General features: G+C 39.3%; 1 protein-coding gene across 1 annotated transcript; it reads left to right on the forward strand.

Annotated features, from left to right (window-relative positions):
- The first annotated feature begins 1,572 nt into the window (after positions 1-1,572).
- On the forward strand, positions 1,573-11,816 carry Atp5f1a (ATP synthase F1 subunit alpha). The gene is made up of 12 exons (XM_076837401.2): positions 1,573-1,706; positions 3,406-3,484; positions 5,019-5,188; positions 6,626-6,799; positions 7,027-7,193; positions 7,387-7,535; positions 8,694-8,845; positions 8,950-9,174; positions 9,982-10,089; positions 10,205-10,349; positions 11,317-11,467; positions 11,594-11,816. Exons 1-12 carry the CDS (start codon positions 1,647-1,649, stop codon positions 11,673-11,675), a joined length of 1,662 nt encoding a protein of 553 aa, XP_076693516.1. The 5' UTR covers positions 1,573-1,646; the 3' UTR covers positions 11,676-11,816.
- The last annotated feature ends 2,379 nt before the right edge of the window (positions 11,817-14,195 follow it).

Here is a 14,195-nt window from a genome sequence, read left to right on the forward strand (position 1 = left end):
GAGGATTTCTGGGAGTTGTGGTTTTTATTCCGACTCCAGGCCGCGGAGTCCTTGGACTAGGTTTGTCAGGGCTTCGCCTCTGCAGCCTCCCCTCCTTGGCACACCTGCCTGCTTTCTCTGCCCTCTGTGGTCTAATCTTCAGGTATAACCCATAACACTGTATTTAACACTATGAGAGGTTCTTTATATAGCGATTTTTAATTTTCTGTACATTTTTATATATTTTTTTAACTTACAGGAATTCTGTAAAATAGATAGACCCAAATTATTTTATCCATTTTCACATTAAAACACCCACAAGTGGATTAAATGACAACCAAGATTAGGTAGTAGAGTTAGACCTGACCAAAGTGTTCTGGTTGTAATTAGGAATTTCAATCTTCATACTGCTGCTAACAACCTCCTATAGTGTGTACTGTGTTATTATGAAGTGCAGAGAGCTCAAAGGTCTGTGTAATCAACTTTCTGTGATACTTGATTTAATGTGAAATTGTGGGTCAGACTTATCACCAACTATCTCCTAAATCAATTTTATGCCTATTTTAAATGATTAAGTCTTTATTTTCAAAGGAATCTTACTAACTAGCCAATACCATATTTTATGGCCTCTGTTTCAAATACAACTGTGCTCAGTAAACTTCAGTAAACTAAGCAAATTTCAGTAAACTAAGTTGAAATTTATTGCTAAATTTCAGTAAACTAAGCAAATTTCAATAAACTAAGTTGGTGCAACCCCTATGTATGGATAAAATGATCTTTATGTTCTTTGTCCTTATTTATTTTTTTTACAAAATATATCCCTGCAATTTTGTTTTACATTCCCCCTCCCCAAAGTACTTTTTTTTTTTTTTTTACTTTAAGACAGGGTCTTGCTATGTTGTCCAGGCTGGCCTTGAATTTGCAATCCTCCTGTCTCAGCCTCCTGAATGCTGGGATTATAGACATGTGCTACCACACCTGCCTGTATACTGTGTGTGTGTGTGTGTGTGTGTGTGTGTTTCATTTTTTATTTTTGGTACTGAGGACTTAACTTAGGGGCATTTAACCACTGAGCGGCATCCCTAGCCCTTTTTACTTTGAGTTTGATTAAACTGCTTATGGTCTCTCTAAATTGCTCAGTCTGGGGGGCTGTGGCTCAGTGGCAGAGCACTTGCCTAGCAAGTGCGAGGCACTGGGTTCAATTCTCAGCACCACATATAAATAAATGAATAAACTAAAGGTTCATCAACATCTTAAAAAATAATAATAATAAAAAATAAATTGCTCAATCTGGCCTTCTCAGGGTTAGCCAGTGCATCCTTAGCTGGGAACCGCTTCTCTGCAGGTTCCGCTACTCACGTGGTCGCCGGGGCAACCAAGGTCGACTGGAAATACTAAAATAAATGTACAATGAATGCTGGGCCGAAGCTGGCAACAGGCGATTCATTCATTTTGAGGGTTCAGCTTAAAAAATAAAAAGAATACTTAAAAAATAAAGAAACCCACCCCTCACTCTCAAAAAAGCAGATTCGCATCCGGTGAAGCGAGGGGCGGTACTTCCGGGTCAGGTGGGCCGGCTGCCTTGACCTTCCACGGCGCTCGGCCATTTTGTCCCAGTCAGTCCGGAGGCTGCGGCTGCAGAGGAATCGCCTGAGCAGAAACCGAAGATGCTGTCCGTGCGCGTCGCCGCGGCCGTGGCCCGCGCCCTCCCTCGGCGAGCCGGGCTGGTGAGCGCCTCGGGTTGGAGCGGGGCGGCTCGGTGGGGCGGCAGCGAGTGGCGGTGCGCTAGCTCTGGAGCTCTGCAGCGAGATTGAAGGGTTGTGGCGGACGCCGCCATCTTGCACTGTGGCAGCTCGGCTGGGCGGGTGGGCGAGCGACAGAAGGGCCATTTTGCTTGCCATCCATGCGAAATGGTGCAGAGTGGTGCCGGGGAGTTAGTGACCTCGATGTTGCCGCTATACGGGGGTCTCGTTAGGATTCTAGTCTTGGGCCTAGAGCGGCCGGAGCAGAGGCCTTGGGCGAAGGTCAGAAGTTGGGTGCTAGCTTTCTCAGAGGACGGCTCTGGGGCTCGTTCCGGCTGATTGTCCCCATCTGGTACCTCTGAAGGTCAGAGGACTGCTGTCAGCTCTTGCTGAAGCGAGTCAGGGGAGCCTGACATTGTGTGAAGGTCAGCAGGACCCAGCATTTTACTCTAGTCGGAAGTCAGTTCAGAGCAAAGCAAACGTTTCTTGAATTCTTCAGAAGCGGTTTGTTACTGCTGAATACTGAAGCGGTCGTGGACACACCGTGCAGATGAAGAAAAAAAAAATATTTTTGTGTGGCCAATATATCACAGCAATGAAGCTGGTTTCCAAATTGTTTTGGTTTCACCGAAGTCTGCTTTGTAATTCCTTGTACAGATTTCGTCCTTGAATTGTTCATCTGGTGGTTTGAGGAATTGTTGGACAGTGTTCAAGAATTCAAATAAAATAGAACACAAACTTGGAAAATGCCTCTAAGAGGCAGTGCCCTTTGTTACTTACCTCTGTGAAAGTTGAGTATGAATGTCAAAAATTTATTAATTCCTAAGTCTATTGTAAATGCATTCACATTTGCCTCTTTTATCTCAAAAGTAATCTGAATTTGAAAGGTGAAATAAGTATAATGGCCGTTTTGCTGCCCTAAAACAGCCTGGTAGCTTCTTGGTTTTCTGTTAGCTGCAAAACATTTTTAACTATTTTCATCTAACTCCTATAGAAGGCAGTAGCTTCAAAATTGACAGTGACCTGAAGGTGTGGTGGTGAACATTTGTGATCTCAATGATTGGGAGAGCCTGAGGCAGGAGGATCCAAAGTTTGAGGCCAGCTTCAGCAACTTAGCTGGACCCTGTCTCAAAATAAAAAGAACTGAACTGGGGATGTAATTGAGTGGTACAGGGTCCCTGTGTTAAATTCTTAGTACTGCAAATACATAAATAAAAGTTGATAGTAACCAATCACAGTATTCTAACTTGAAGGAAAGAGGAGGAGTCCATATTGCTACAGAATTTAAATTTTTGAGTCAGGGTCTCACTGAGTTGCCAAGACTGATCTCCTGAGTAACTAGGTACAGGCTGTGCCACTGTCCTCAGCTAGGAAGAAATTATTAGAATTTCCACAACTCAAGTAAAATCTAAAGCCATAATAGTAGTACCTGATTACTTTGTTAATAGCTGCTTTTTAAAATAGACTCCATTTAAAAAAATTCTTTTATAAAGTGCTAATTGTGTACTAGGAACATTATTATATACTCAACATATACCTAAAGGTACTTCCTCAACTGAATAATACACTTCAAATTTTAAACAGAATATTTAAAATATACTTTATATTTTTATCAATAATTTGATCAAAATATGTCTGCATTTGTGAAGCTTGTCAGTTTCATGAATGAATATTCTTGCACTAGGTCTCCAAAAATGCTTTGGGATCATCCTTCATTGCTGCAAGGAACCTCCATGCCTCTAACACCCATCTTCAGAAGATTGGTAAGTCCGTGCACCACACTTAACACCTTATCATTAAATGAAAATATAATTTACAAAGATTGTATTATTGTTGGGCTTTTTTTTTCCCCCATTTTCTGTCATTTTTAGTTACTACAGAATCCCACATTCGTACACCTATTTGCCTTTTAGCTTTGTCTTGATATAGGTTCTGTTGTTCTATGAAATGATTTAGCAAAGAGTTCTTTTTCCTCACCTAAAAGCATTAGAAAATAAAATAATGAGCAGTTCTTACTGATATGTTTTCAAAGCCAATGGCCACTCCTTTATACCTGGAAGTCTGAATTTGCAAGTTGCAAATGCAATAGAGAATTAGGGAGGTGAGTATAGGAATATGCTATAGATTGGGGAATTTCTTTGAACATGTGTAGTAGGGTTTTTTGTCCTTTTTTTGCCGGGCGGTGGCGGGGGATGAGCCCTGGCCTGCATATGTTAGGCAAGCATTCTATCACTAAGCTAAATCACCATTCTTTTTTTTTTTTTTAATTTGAGATAGAGTCTTGCTAAGTTGATGAGGCTGACCTTAAACTTGTGATCCTCTTTCTTTAGTCTCATGGGTAGCTGGGTTACAGGCATATATCACTGCACCTATCTAAGTGCTCTGTGTTTTATACATATGCTGTTTTGAATCTTTAAATTTCTTTTAGTGCTGGGGATCAAACCATACATAGCTTTGCACATTCTAGGCAAGTACCACTGAACTAAACCCAACCCCAAGCCTTAAAACACATTCATGTTTTGCATGGATGTCAGCCAGAAATGTAGGTTTCAACATAGGTATAGGTTCTTTGAAAATTAAACCAGAGGACCAGGTGTGGTGGCACATTTCAGTAATCCCAGCTACTCAGTGCTGAGACAGGAGGATCACAAGTTTGAGGCTAGCCTGGTAAACTTAGTCAAGACCCTGTCTTAAAATTAAAAAAAAAAAAAAAAAAAAAAAAAAAAAAAAGACCCTTAAGGGTCTGGGGATGTAGTTCAGTAGTAGAGTGCTTGCTTAGCATGCTTGACCCTGGGTTCCATCCCCAGTGCCACAAAAAAGAAAAAAAGAAATTAAACCAAAATGTTTAGCTTTGTTAACTTCTTGCCTGTTTTACATTTGACATGTGGAGTACATGGCTTTGAATCATTTTCTTTTTTTATTGGGATGGTGGGTACTGGGGATTGAACTTAGGGGTTTTGGACCACAGAGCCACATCCCCAGCTCTATTTTGTAATTAGAGATGAGTCTCACTGAGTTGCTTAGTGCCTCACTGTTGCTGAGGCTGGCTTTGAACTTGCACTCCGCCTGCCTTATCCTCCTGATCAGTGGGATTATAGGCGTGTGCCACTGCACCCAGCTGAATTTCTTATTTTCGTAGTGGTCAATATCCAGCTTTTTGTAGAGTCTTGTGTTATATTTTAGATTGTAATTTGATTATTATGATCACAAAACTTTCTTGTTGGGAAATGGGTTTTGAGAATCTTAGCACCATGTATGTATTTTTTTTTTTTTTTTAATTGAATTGTTCTCTCTCAGGCACTGCTGAGATGTCCTCTATTCTTGAAGAGCGTATTCTTGGAGCTGATACCTCTGTTGACCTTGAAGAAACTGGGCGTGTCTTAAGTATTGGTGATGGCATTGCCCGAGTTCATGGGCTGAGGAATGTTCAAGCAGAAGAAATGGTAGAGTTTTCTTCAGGCTTAAAGGTAAGTTAAAAAACAATATTTTGGTTTTTTTTAGGATCTAGTTTTTCTCAATCCAGAGATTGTGTAAGATTTTTTAAAACTTTTCATTTGTTGATTTTAGATATACCTGATAATGGTGTATTTTGACGTATATGCATAGAGTGCAGCCCATTCCAATTAGGATCCTATTCTTGTGGTTGTATATGATGTGGAGTTACATGGGCATAGGAAAGTTATGTCCAGTTCCTTCTACTGTCTTTTGTATTCCCATCCACCCTCCCCTCTTCCTTTATTCCCCTTTGTCTGATCCAGTGAACTTGTATACTACTTCCCCTTTCTCATTGTGGGTTAGCATCCACATACCAGTGAGAACATTCAGCCTTTGTTTTGGGGGGGACTGACTTATTTCACTTAGCATTATATTCTCCAGTTCTATTCATGTACCAGCAAATGCCATAATTTCATTCTTATTTATGGCAGTGTAATATTTGTTAAAAACTTCTAAGTCTCTATTTGCCTCAGACCCTCCATCTTTGTTATTATGGATTAGAAAGGTGTTTTTTTTTTGTGTGTGTGTGTATGTGTTTTTTGACGGGGTTGTGGGGGGACACTGTTGGGATGGAACACAGGGCCTATTGCATACAAGACAAGCACTCTACCACTTTGCTATATCCCCAGCCCTTTTTATTTAAAGTTGCCCAGGCTGACCTCAAACTTGTATTCCTCTTATCTTAATCTCCCAAATAGCTGTGATGATAGGCATGAGCCACTGTACCTGGCAAGAGAATAGTGTTACAAGGTTTTGCAGTGCTGGGGATAGAACCCAGGGCCTTGTGCATGCAAGGCAAGCACTCTACCAACTGAGCTATATCCCCAGCCTTATAAGGTTTTGTAAGCGAGGTTTTTTTGTTTTTTGGTTTTTTTTTTTTTTTTTTTTTTTTTTTTACTCTAAACAGATTTAGTCACACTGGCTCCAAAATATAAAATTTTAGTGAACTTTTGCCCAAATGTCAGTAAGTTCAAATCTGGTTGTTTCTTTTCTTTCCTTTTTTTAAACCCCCTCACATGCTGGGGATCAAACCCAGGTCCTGTTTTTTTCCGATTACCTATGTAAAAGCATTTGATAACTTCAACTAAATTAATTTTTGGTGTAAAGTTGAAAGTTGGTGACTTTGTATTATTGATAGTGGTGTAGCTATCAGAAGTTCTGGTGAAACAAGTCAATTTTGTATTAGGTTGAGCCTAATTGGCCAGTGCAATAGCAATAAAAGTTGTGGGAGTCATGGGTTCTCTAGGGGGGAAAAAAAGAAAATAATAGGGGCAGTTTTTTAAGTGTCTACTGTGGATAAAGAGCCTCTTGATATAGAAGACTATAGAGCTGAAGTTACCATTTGACCCCTCTTATCTTCAGTGTATACATCTTTACTGATGTTCAAATTTTGTCTTTCAATTGTGCAGGGTATGTCTCTGAACTTGGAACCAGACAATGTTGGTGTTGTCGTGTTTGGGAATGATAAACTAATTAAAGAAGGAGATATTGTTAAGAGGACAGGAGCCATTGTGGATGTTCCAGTTGGCGAGGAACTGTTGGGTCGTGTAGTAGATGCCCTTGGTAATCCCATTGATGGAAAGGTAGGTTTGATGTTTATTAGATCTGTTTGTAGCTTCTAACAATCACCATAATTGATTATTCTGGGGGCTCCTTTTTATTTAAAAAATATTATTTATCTTAATTTGTTTCTCTTTTTGAGATGGGGTGTTGCTGTGTTGATCAGGCTGATCTTGAACTCTTGGGCTTACGTGATCCTCCCTTTTCAGTCTCCTTCAGTAGCTAAAACTTGTTTATTTATTTTTTACAGGGTCCAATTGGTTCCAAGATCCGTAGGCGAGTGGGCCTGAAAGCCCCTGGAATTATTCCTCGAATCTCTGTGAGGGAACCAATGCAGACTGGCATTAAGGCTGTGGATAGCTTGGTGCCAATTGGACGTGGTCAACGTGAGCTGATTATTGGTGACAGACAGACTGGGTAAAGACTTAAGCTTGTTAAAAGTTCTAGCTAAATTTGCTTTATGCAAAGATTACTTTTTCATTTTGGAATGATAAATGCTTTGGCTATACTGGGGACAGTAGAATGTGATATGAAGATTAGTAAGTAAAATTTTAGTACTAGTAAAATCCTTTTAAGTATTTAGTAACATTTATGTTTACTGTTTCTTAAGGAAAACATCGATTGCTATTGACACAATTATTAACCAGAAACGCTTCAATGATGGAACTGATGAAAAAAAGAAGCTGTATTGTATCTATGTTGCTATTGGTCAAAAGCGATCCACTGTTGCCCAGTTGGTGAAGAGACTTACAGATGCAGGTATTAAAAAACTCAGTCCCATTGCTGTTGTTTTTTTGTGGTACTGAGGATTGAACTCAGGGTGCTGTACTGTTGAGCTACATTATATTACATTACATTCTCAGCCCATTTTACTTTTTTTTTTTTTTTTTTTTTTTTGTGGTACAGGGGTATGCCCCAGCTCTATTTCTGTATTTTATTTAGAGACAGAGTCTCACTGAGTTGCTTAGTGCCTTACCATTGCTGAGGCTGGCTTTGAACTTTGAATCCTCCTGTCTCAGCATCCCGAGCCTCTGGAATTGCATGGGCAATTGCGCCTGGCTCCCCTTTTTACTTTTTTTTTTTTTTTTTTTTGAGATAGGGTCTTAAGTTGTCAAGGCTGGCCCCAAACTTGGTGATCCACTTGCCTCAGTCTCACTAATCTTTGGAATTGTAGGCATGCACCACCATACCTAGCTCCATTGCTGTTGATGCCTATTGCTACTAATCCTAGAACTTCTAGTTAGCAAAGACTGATTTTGTTAAGTATGGGGCTGGGGATGTGGCTCAAGCGGTAGTGCGCTCGCCTGGCATGCGTGTGGCCCGGGTTCGATCCTCAGCACCACATACCAACAAAGATGTTGTATCCGCCAATAACTAAATAATAAATATTAAAAATTCTCTCTCTCTCTCTCTCTCCCCCCCCCCTCCCCCTCTCCCTCCCTCTCTCCCTCTCTCCCCCTCTCACTCTCTCTTTAAAAAAAAAAAATGGGAAAGTAATATAAAGTACCAATAAATGTAAAGGTTTTGTTAGTTTTTTAAAAAGTGGGTGTTTGGCAATTTTTAATAGTAAATCTTTTTACCACTGAGTAATATTTATTATAGTAACGTCTAATTTAAAATCACAACTTGGCTGAGGGTATAGCTTCCTGGCAAACTGCAGGAGCCCAATAGTTAGAGTTCTCGCTCAGTTCCTGCTGAGTTCACTCGCAATAAAGTAGTTCCCATTTCAACCTTCAACTTGCTTGTCACCTCCCGGTTGTTTTTGCCCAGTGGGACTAGGGCAATAGCTCAGTGATAGAGTGCTTGCCTAGTGTGGGCAAGGTCTGAGATTCAGTCCCTGTTACTACAAAAAGCAAATAAGTAAATAAAAGCACAGTATCCATAACCACATAAAATGTAAAACTTTTTTCTCCTCAGATGCTATGAAGTACACCATTGTGGTGTCAGCCACTGCTTCTGATGCTGCCCCACTTCAGTACCTGGCTCCTTACTCTGGCTGTTCTATGGGAGAATATTTTAGAGATAATGGCAAACATGCTTTGATCATCTATGATGACTTATCCAAACAGGTCAGAGGAACTATTTAATCTCTTTGTATGTTTGCAGTGCAGTGGAAGTTGACATGAAATTTCTGGTTATTAGGAGAACTTCACAACCCTCTTCTATATCATAGGCTGTTGCGTACCGTCAGATGTCTCTGTTGCTACGCCGACCCCCTGGTCGTGAAGCCTATCCTGGTGATGTGTTCTACCTACACTCCCGACTGCTGGAAAGAGCAGCCAAAATGAATGATTCTTTTGGTGGTGGCTCCTTGACTGCTTTACCAGTCATAGAAACACAGGCTGGTGATGTGTCTGCTTACATTCCAACAAATGTCATTTCCATCACTGATGGACAGGTATTATTTTAATGATTAAAATAACTAAAAAGGGTTTGGTTAATTCTAAGGTACTGGGTTAGACTAGTATCTATGAACTGACTTGTTAAATGTATTTTTCACTATGGAAAATTTTAAATGTATATAAAAGAATAATATAATGAAGGTTTAGGTATTCGTTACCCAGTTATCATTTCACAGAGTACTATGCTTTATTCTCTTACATAATTTTGAAGCATTTCCCAGAGATGGTAACACTTCCCTTATAGTTCTTTCTTTTTTTGGTACTGGTAATTGAACCTGATGCTTAACTATTGAGTCATAGCCCCAGTACTTTTTATTTTGAGACAAGTCTTGCTAATTGCTAAGTTAATGAGGCCGTCCTTCATGCAATCATTTGGTCTCGGCCTCCTGAGTTGCTGGAGTTACAAGCTTTATGCTTTATTCCCTCGTCTGTCTTTCAGTATAAATTTATTGGTTTTTCCCACTAATTTTTTTTCTTTTAAGTTGTAGATGGACACAATATCTTTATTTATTTATATGTGGTGCTGAGGATCGAAACCAGTGCCTCACACATGCTAGGCAAGTGCTCCACCACTGAGCTAAAACCCCAGTCCCTTTTTCCTTAATCTTAAGCACATCCTGATTCAGCAGTAGGTCATGTAGGCCAGTTTGGATTGTCAAAGATAGGGTACTTCTATCATGAGAAGTCACTTAGCATTCTCTCAAGTTTTGAGTTTCAGTTTGTTGGCATTTTAATTACTTAAATTTGAATATAATTGATTTCTTTCTTTTTAGCCTTCTATCATATGTATTTTTGCATTGTAGATCTTCTTGGAAACAGAATTGTTCTATAAAGGTATCCGCCCTGCTATTAATGTTGGTTTATCTGTGTCCCGAGTCGGATCTGCTGCCCAAACTAGGGCTATGAAGCAGGTAATTTTATATTACTTTGGCAGAAAGGGGTATTAGGTTAAAATCTTGAAGTATTCAAAATCAGCTGTATTTGTACAGTGCTCTTGTTGTTAATACCAATTTTACTGTATTTCAGGTGGCAGGTACCATGAAGTTGGAATTGGCTCAGTATCGTGAGGTTGCTGCTTTTGCACAGTTTGGTTCTGATCTTGATGCTGCCACTCAACAACTCTTGAGTCGTGGTGTGCGTCTGACTGAGTTGCTGAAGCAAGGACAGTATTGTGAGTTGTTCTGTCATTTGGTTGTTACTGTTGTATGTTAGGGTATTCCCAGAGCTACAGAGCTACATCACCTGTCATAGGATATTATCTTTTATCAAAAACACTGCCTTTGAGTTCAGTGAGTGTCTGTTTCATCATTATTTGAACGTAAATGCTGCGAATTTAGTGAAGGAGAAACTTGGTTCTCTTTTTTGGGGTACCAGGGATTGAACCATTGAGCCCCATCCCCAGCCCTTTATTTTATTTTATTTTTTAAATTTTGAGACAGGCCTCACTAAATTGCTAAACCAGGCTTTGGATTTGGCATACCTCCTGTCTCAACCTCCCAAGTTGCTGGGATTATAAACGTGCACCATTGTGCCTGGCATGTTTTTTTTTTTTTTTTTTCCTATTTTAAATATTTGTAGATGGACACAATACCTTTATTTTATTTATTTTTGTATGTGGTGCTGAGGTTCAAACCTAGTGCCTCACATGTGCTAGGCAGGTAGTCTACCACTGAGCTACAACTGCAGCCCATTCTTCTTATTTTCAAGGATTAAGACCCTATTGGATCCCGTTTCCTTGGTATGAATTTGGCAGATTTTAAAGGAATCTGAGTAGGTAGAGGTGTGGTTTAGTGGTATGGTGCTTGCCTAGCATGTGCAACACTCCAGGTTCGATTCCTAGGACTGAAGAAAAAGAAAGTTACTATGTTTTTTACCTTGCCAAAAAAATGTCAACAAATTATTTACCCCCAAAATAGTATTAACAGTGCCAGATTATAGTAGTGCTTTTTTGAGTTATACTTAGAAGATGATGCTTCTGTTTATTGGGGAGGGAGGGGTAAAGGAGTGTTGAAGTAGAGTTATAGGCCAATGAGAATATAAGAGAAAGTGATATAGGGATATGTTAATAATTGAAAGAAAAAGTTTCTCTGACTTTGGTAACATGACATTTTTTTGAGCAACTTACTTGTTCTTTTTAGCTCCCATGGCTATTGAAGAACAAGTGGCCGTTATCTATGCCGGTGTAAGGGGATATCTTGATAAACTGGAGCCCAGCAAGATCACCAAGTTTGAGAATGCTTTTTTGTCTCATGTGATCAGTCAACACCAAGCCCTCTTGGGCAGTATCAGGTATGAATGCAATTGTGGCCTCTTTTTGTAATTTTAAGATACCAAAGTCTTAACTCCTTTTTAGTTCTTCAGTCAGTGAATTTTTGTCCAGATCAGAACTAATGATCTACTTTTATTTCCTAACAGGGCTGATGGGAAGATCTCTGAACAGTCAGATGCAAAGCTGAAAGAGATTGTAACAAACTTCTTGGCTGGATTTGAAGCATAAAATATGGATTCACATCAAATACTGGTTTGGTTTTTGTCATCATTTCTTCTAGTAACATCATTTTCATTTATAAAAAGATTACTCTCATGCTCATGCTGTACAGAAATTACGTTAAAAATAAAAGTTCCATGTTGCGTGGTAGTTTTCTCTTTTGCTTTTGCATGGTACTGGGAATTGAACCCAGGGGTACTTTACCATACCACCAAGCTACATTCCCCAGCCCTCTTTTGTATTAATTGTGGATGGACACTATTTTTTTTTTTTTTTTTTAAATGTGGTGCTAGGGATTGAACCCAGGGCCTTGTGCATGCTCAACAAGTACTATACCAACTAAGCAATATCTGTATCACCTTTATATGATGTTGAGGATTGAACCCAGTGCCTCACACATGCTAGTCAGTGCTCTATAGTGGAGCTACAACCCCAGACCTTTTTTTTTTGGCAATGTTTCATTAGTTGCTTTGGGCCTCACTAAATTGCCGAAGCTGACCTTTAACTTATATCCTCCTGCCTTAGCCTGCTGAGTTGGTGGGATTACAGGCATGTACCACCATATCCAGTTAAAATGACGATTTTATAATTTCCTTTATATATTGATTATCTGCCATTCTGTCAAAAGTAAAGCTTTCTTATCAGTTTGGACGCAAGATTTTTTTAAATCAATGTGATGGAATAGATTAGATTTTGACAAGCAGAGAATGAATAAGGGTAGACTTAACTGCACACACGAAGGGATGAAAATAGGAAAGTTATTTAGGGAGTAGTGACTTAATTTGCTTGTAGCATACAGCTTGCCTACCAGGGTTGTGTTTATATGTAGGGGCCTTGTTTTAGAGAGGGCAGTGAATACCATTCAACACTTCAAGCCAATCCAGAATTCCTGGTGAAAAAGTGTACAAAGGGAAAAGAAGCAGATTTGAGGAACATTATTTTGAAGTATTATATGCACAACTAGAAATTAGTGGCTTTTGAAAAAAGAAGCATTAATATTGACTAGAGAAAAGGAAAAACAGGTGGAAGTCAGCCTCATATAGTCAAGTTACCAATTGGAGTTCATATCTCAGATCCTCTGTAGATTTGACTTATGCCAGAAATTTATCTATATTTATTTTGCTACTGGGGATTGAACTTGGGCACTCAACCCACTGAGCCACATCCCCAGCCCTATTTTGTATTTTATTTAGAGACAGGGTCTCACTGAGTTGCTAAAGTGCCTCACCATTGCTAAGGGTGGCTTTGAATTTGCAATTCTCTTGTCTCAGCCTCCCGAGCCACTGGGCATGTGCCATCACACCTGGCCAGGCCAGAAATTTCTGATAATCTCCAAAAGGAACTCAAATAATAAACAATATCCTCTTGGAGGTCTTTATGGAAAATGACAAATTTCTGAGGCTATGTCATTTTTTACTGTGGGTGAAGGGTTTATACAAAGATGTAATTTGGCAAAATCCTCTCTTGGGCCAGTGCTATCTAGAACTAGTTTCTAATCTGACCAAAAACCCTTATGGCCCCAATAATTTTTTTTTTTTTTTAAATATTTATTTTTTAGTTTTTGGCAGACACAACATCTTTCTTTGTATGTGGTGCTAAGGATCGAACCTGGGCCGCACACATGCCAGGCGAGCGCGCTACTGCTTGAGCTACATCCCCAGCCCTCGGCCCCATTAATTCTGTTCAAGTACTTTTTGATGCACACTGAGTGGCATTTTCAAATACCCCACAATTTCCAATTCCTTAAGGTGATTTTTTCAACTCCAGCAAGGAACATTGTTGTAAGTTTATCAAAATGAGTGGCAGAACATTCTTCAATTTGGCAGCTTTTTCAAGCAGCTTATTTGTCCACAATTGTGTTAGGAAAAAGAATGTATTCTGACTTTTCCCTCAAAGGGTTATAATATACCTAGGAAGGTGAGATATATGAATAAGAGATGGCCCTTGAAAGTAACAACAATGGAGCACTAATGTGTCTTCTTCCCAAGTCACTTGGTCCAAGAAAAGTTTGCCAAGGTTATGGGAATTGCTGAAAAGTTTACAAATATGTAACATTAGCTATTTCTAACTTTAATGAAGTATACTTTGCCAATTTTTCCTTTTTTTTAGTACTATATTTTTTGGGGGAGGGGTCCTATTTAAGAAATATCTAGTCTAATTTTAAGATACTCTGTTTTTGATCTTATGTGGGTTTTTTTGTTTTTTTTTTTTTTTTTGGTTGTTGTTGTTTTTTGTTGTTTTATTTCCCTAGAAAATTTTGTTTTCACATTAGGCCTATGTGGTTTGCTAGAACTTGGAATTAGTGTGTAGCTAGTTTTAGTATGTAGTTAGTAGTGCTCATGGTTTGATGAAAGTGAAAGGATGCAGAACAACATTAGCCATGGGAAATGCTAGGGGGTAGTTTGGAGGAAGGCAAGTGCAAGCTTTGAAGAGTTATCTCCTAGTGGAGATGAACTTAACTGCTCCAGTAATGAACTGACATGCAAACTGTTGCCTACAAGGGACGCTCATTGTTCAGAAGTTTTACTG

Source organism: Callospermophilus lateralis, chromosome 17 (assembly GCF_048772815.1).
Source record: "Callospermophilus lateralis isolate mCalLat2 chromosome 17, mCalLat2.hap1, whole genome shotgun sequence".
In the NCBI taxonomy this organism is placed as follows: Eukaryota; Metazoa; Chordata; class Mammalia; order Rodentia; family Sciuridae; genus Callospermophilus; species Callospermophilus lateralis.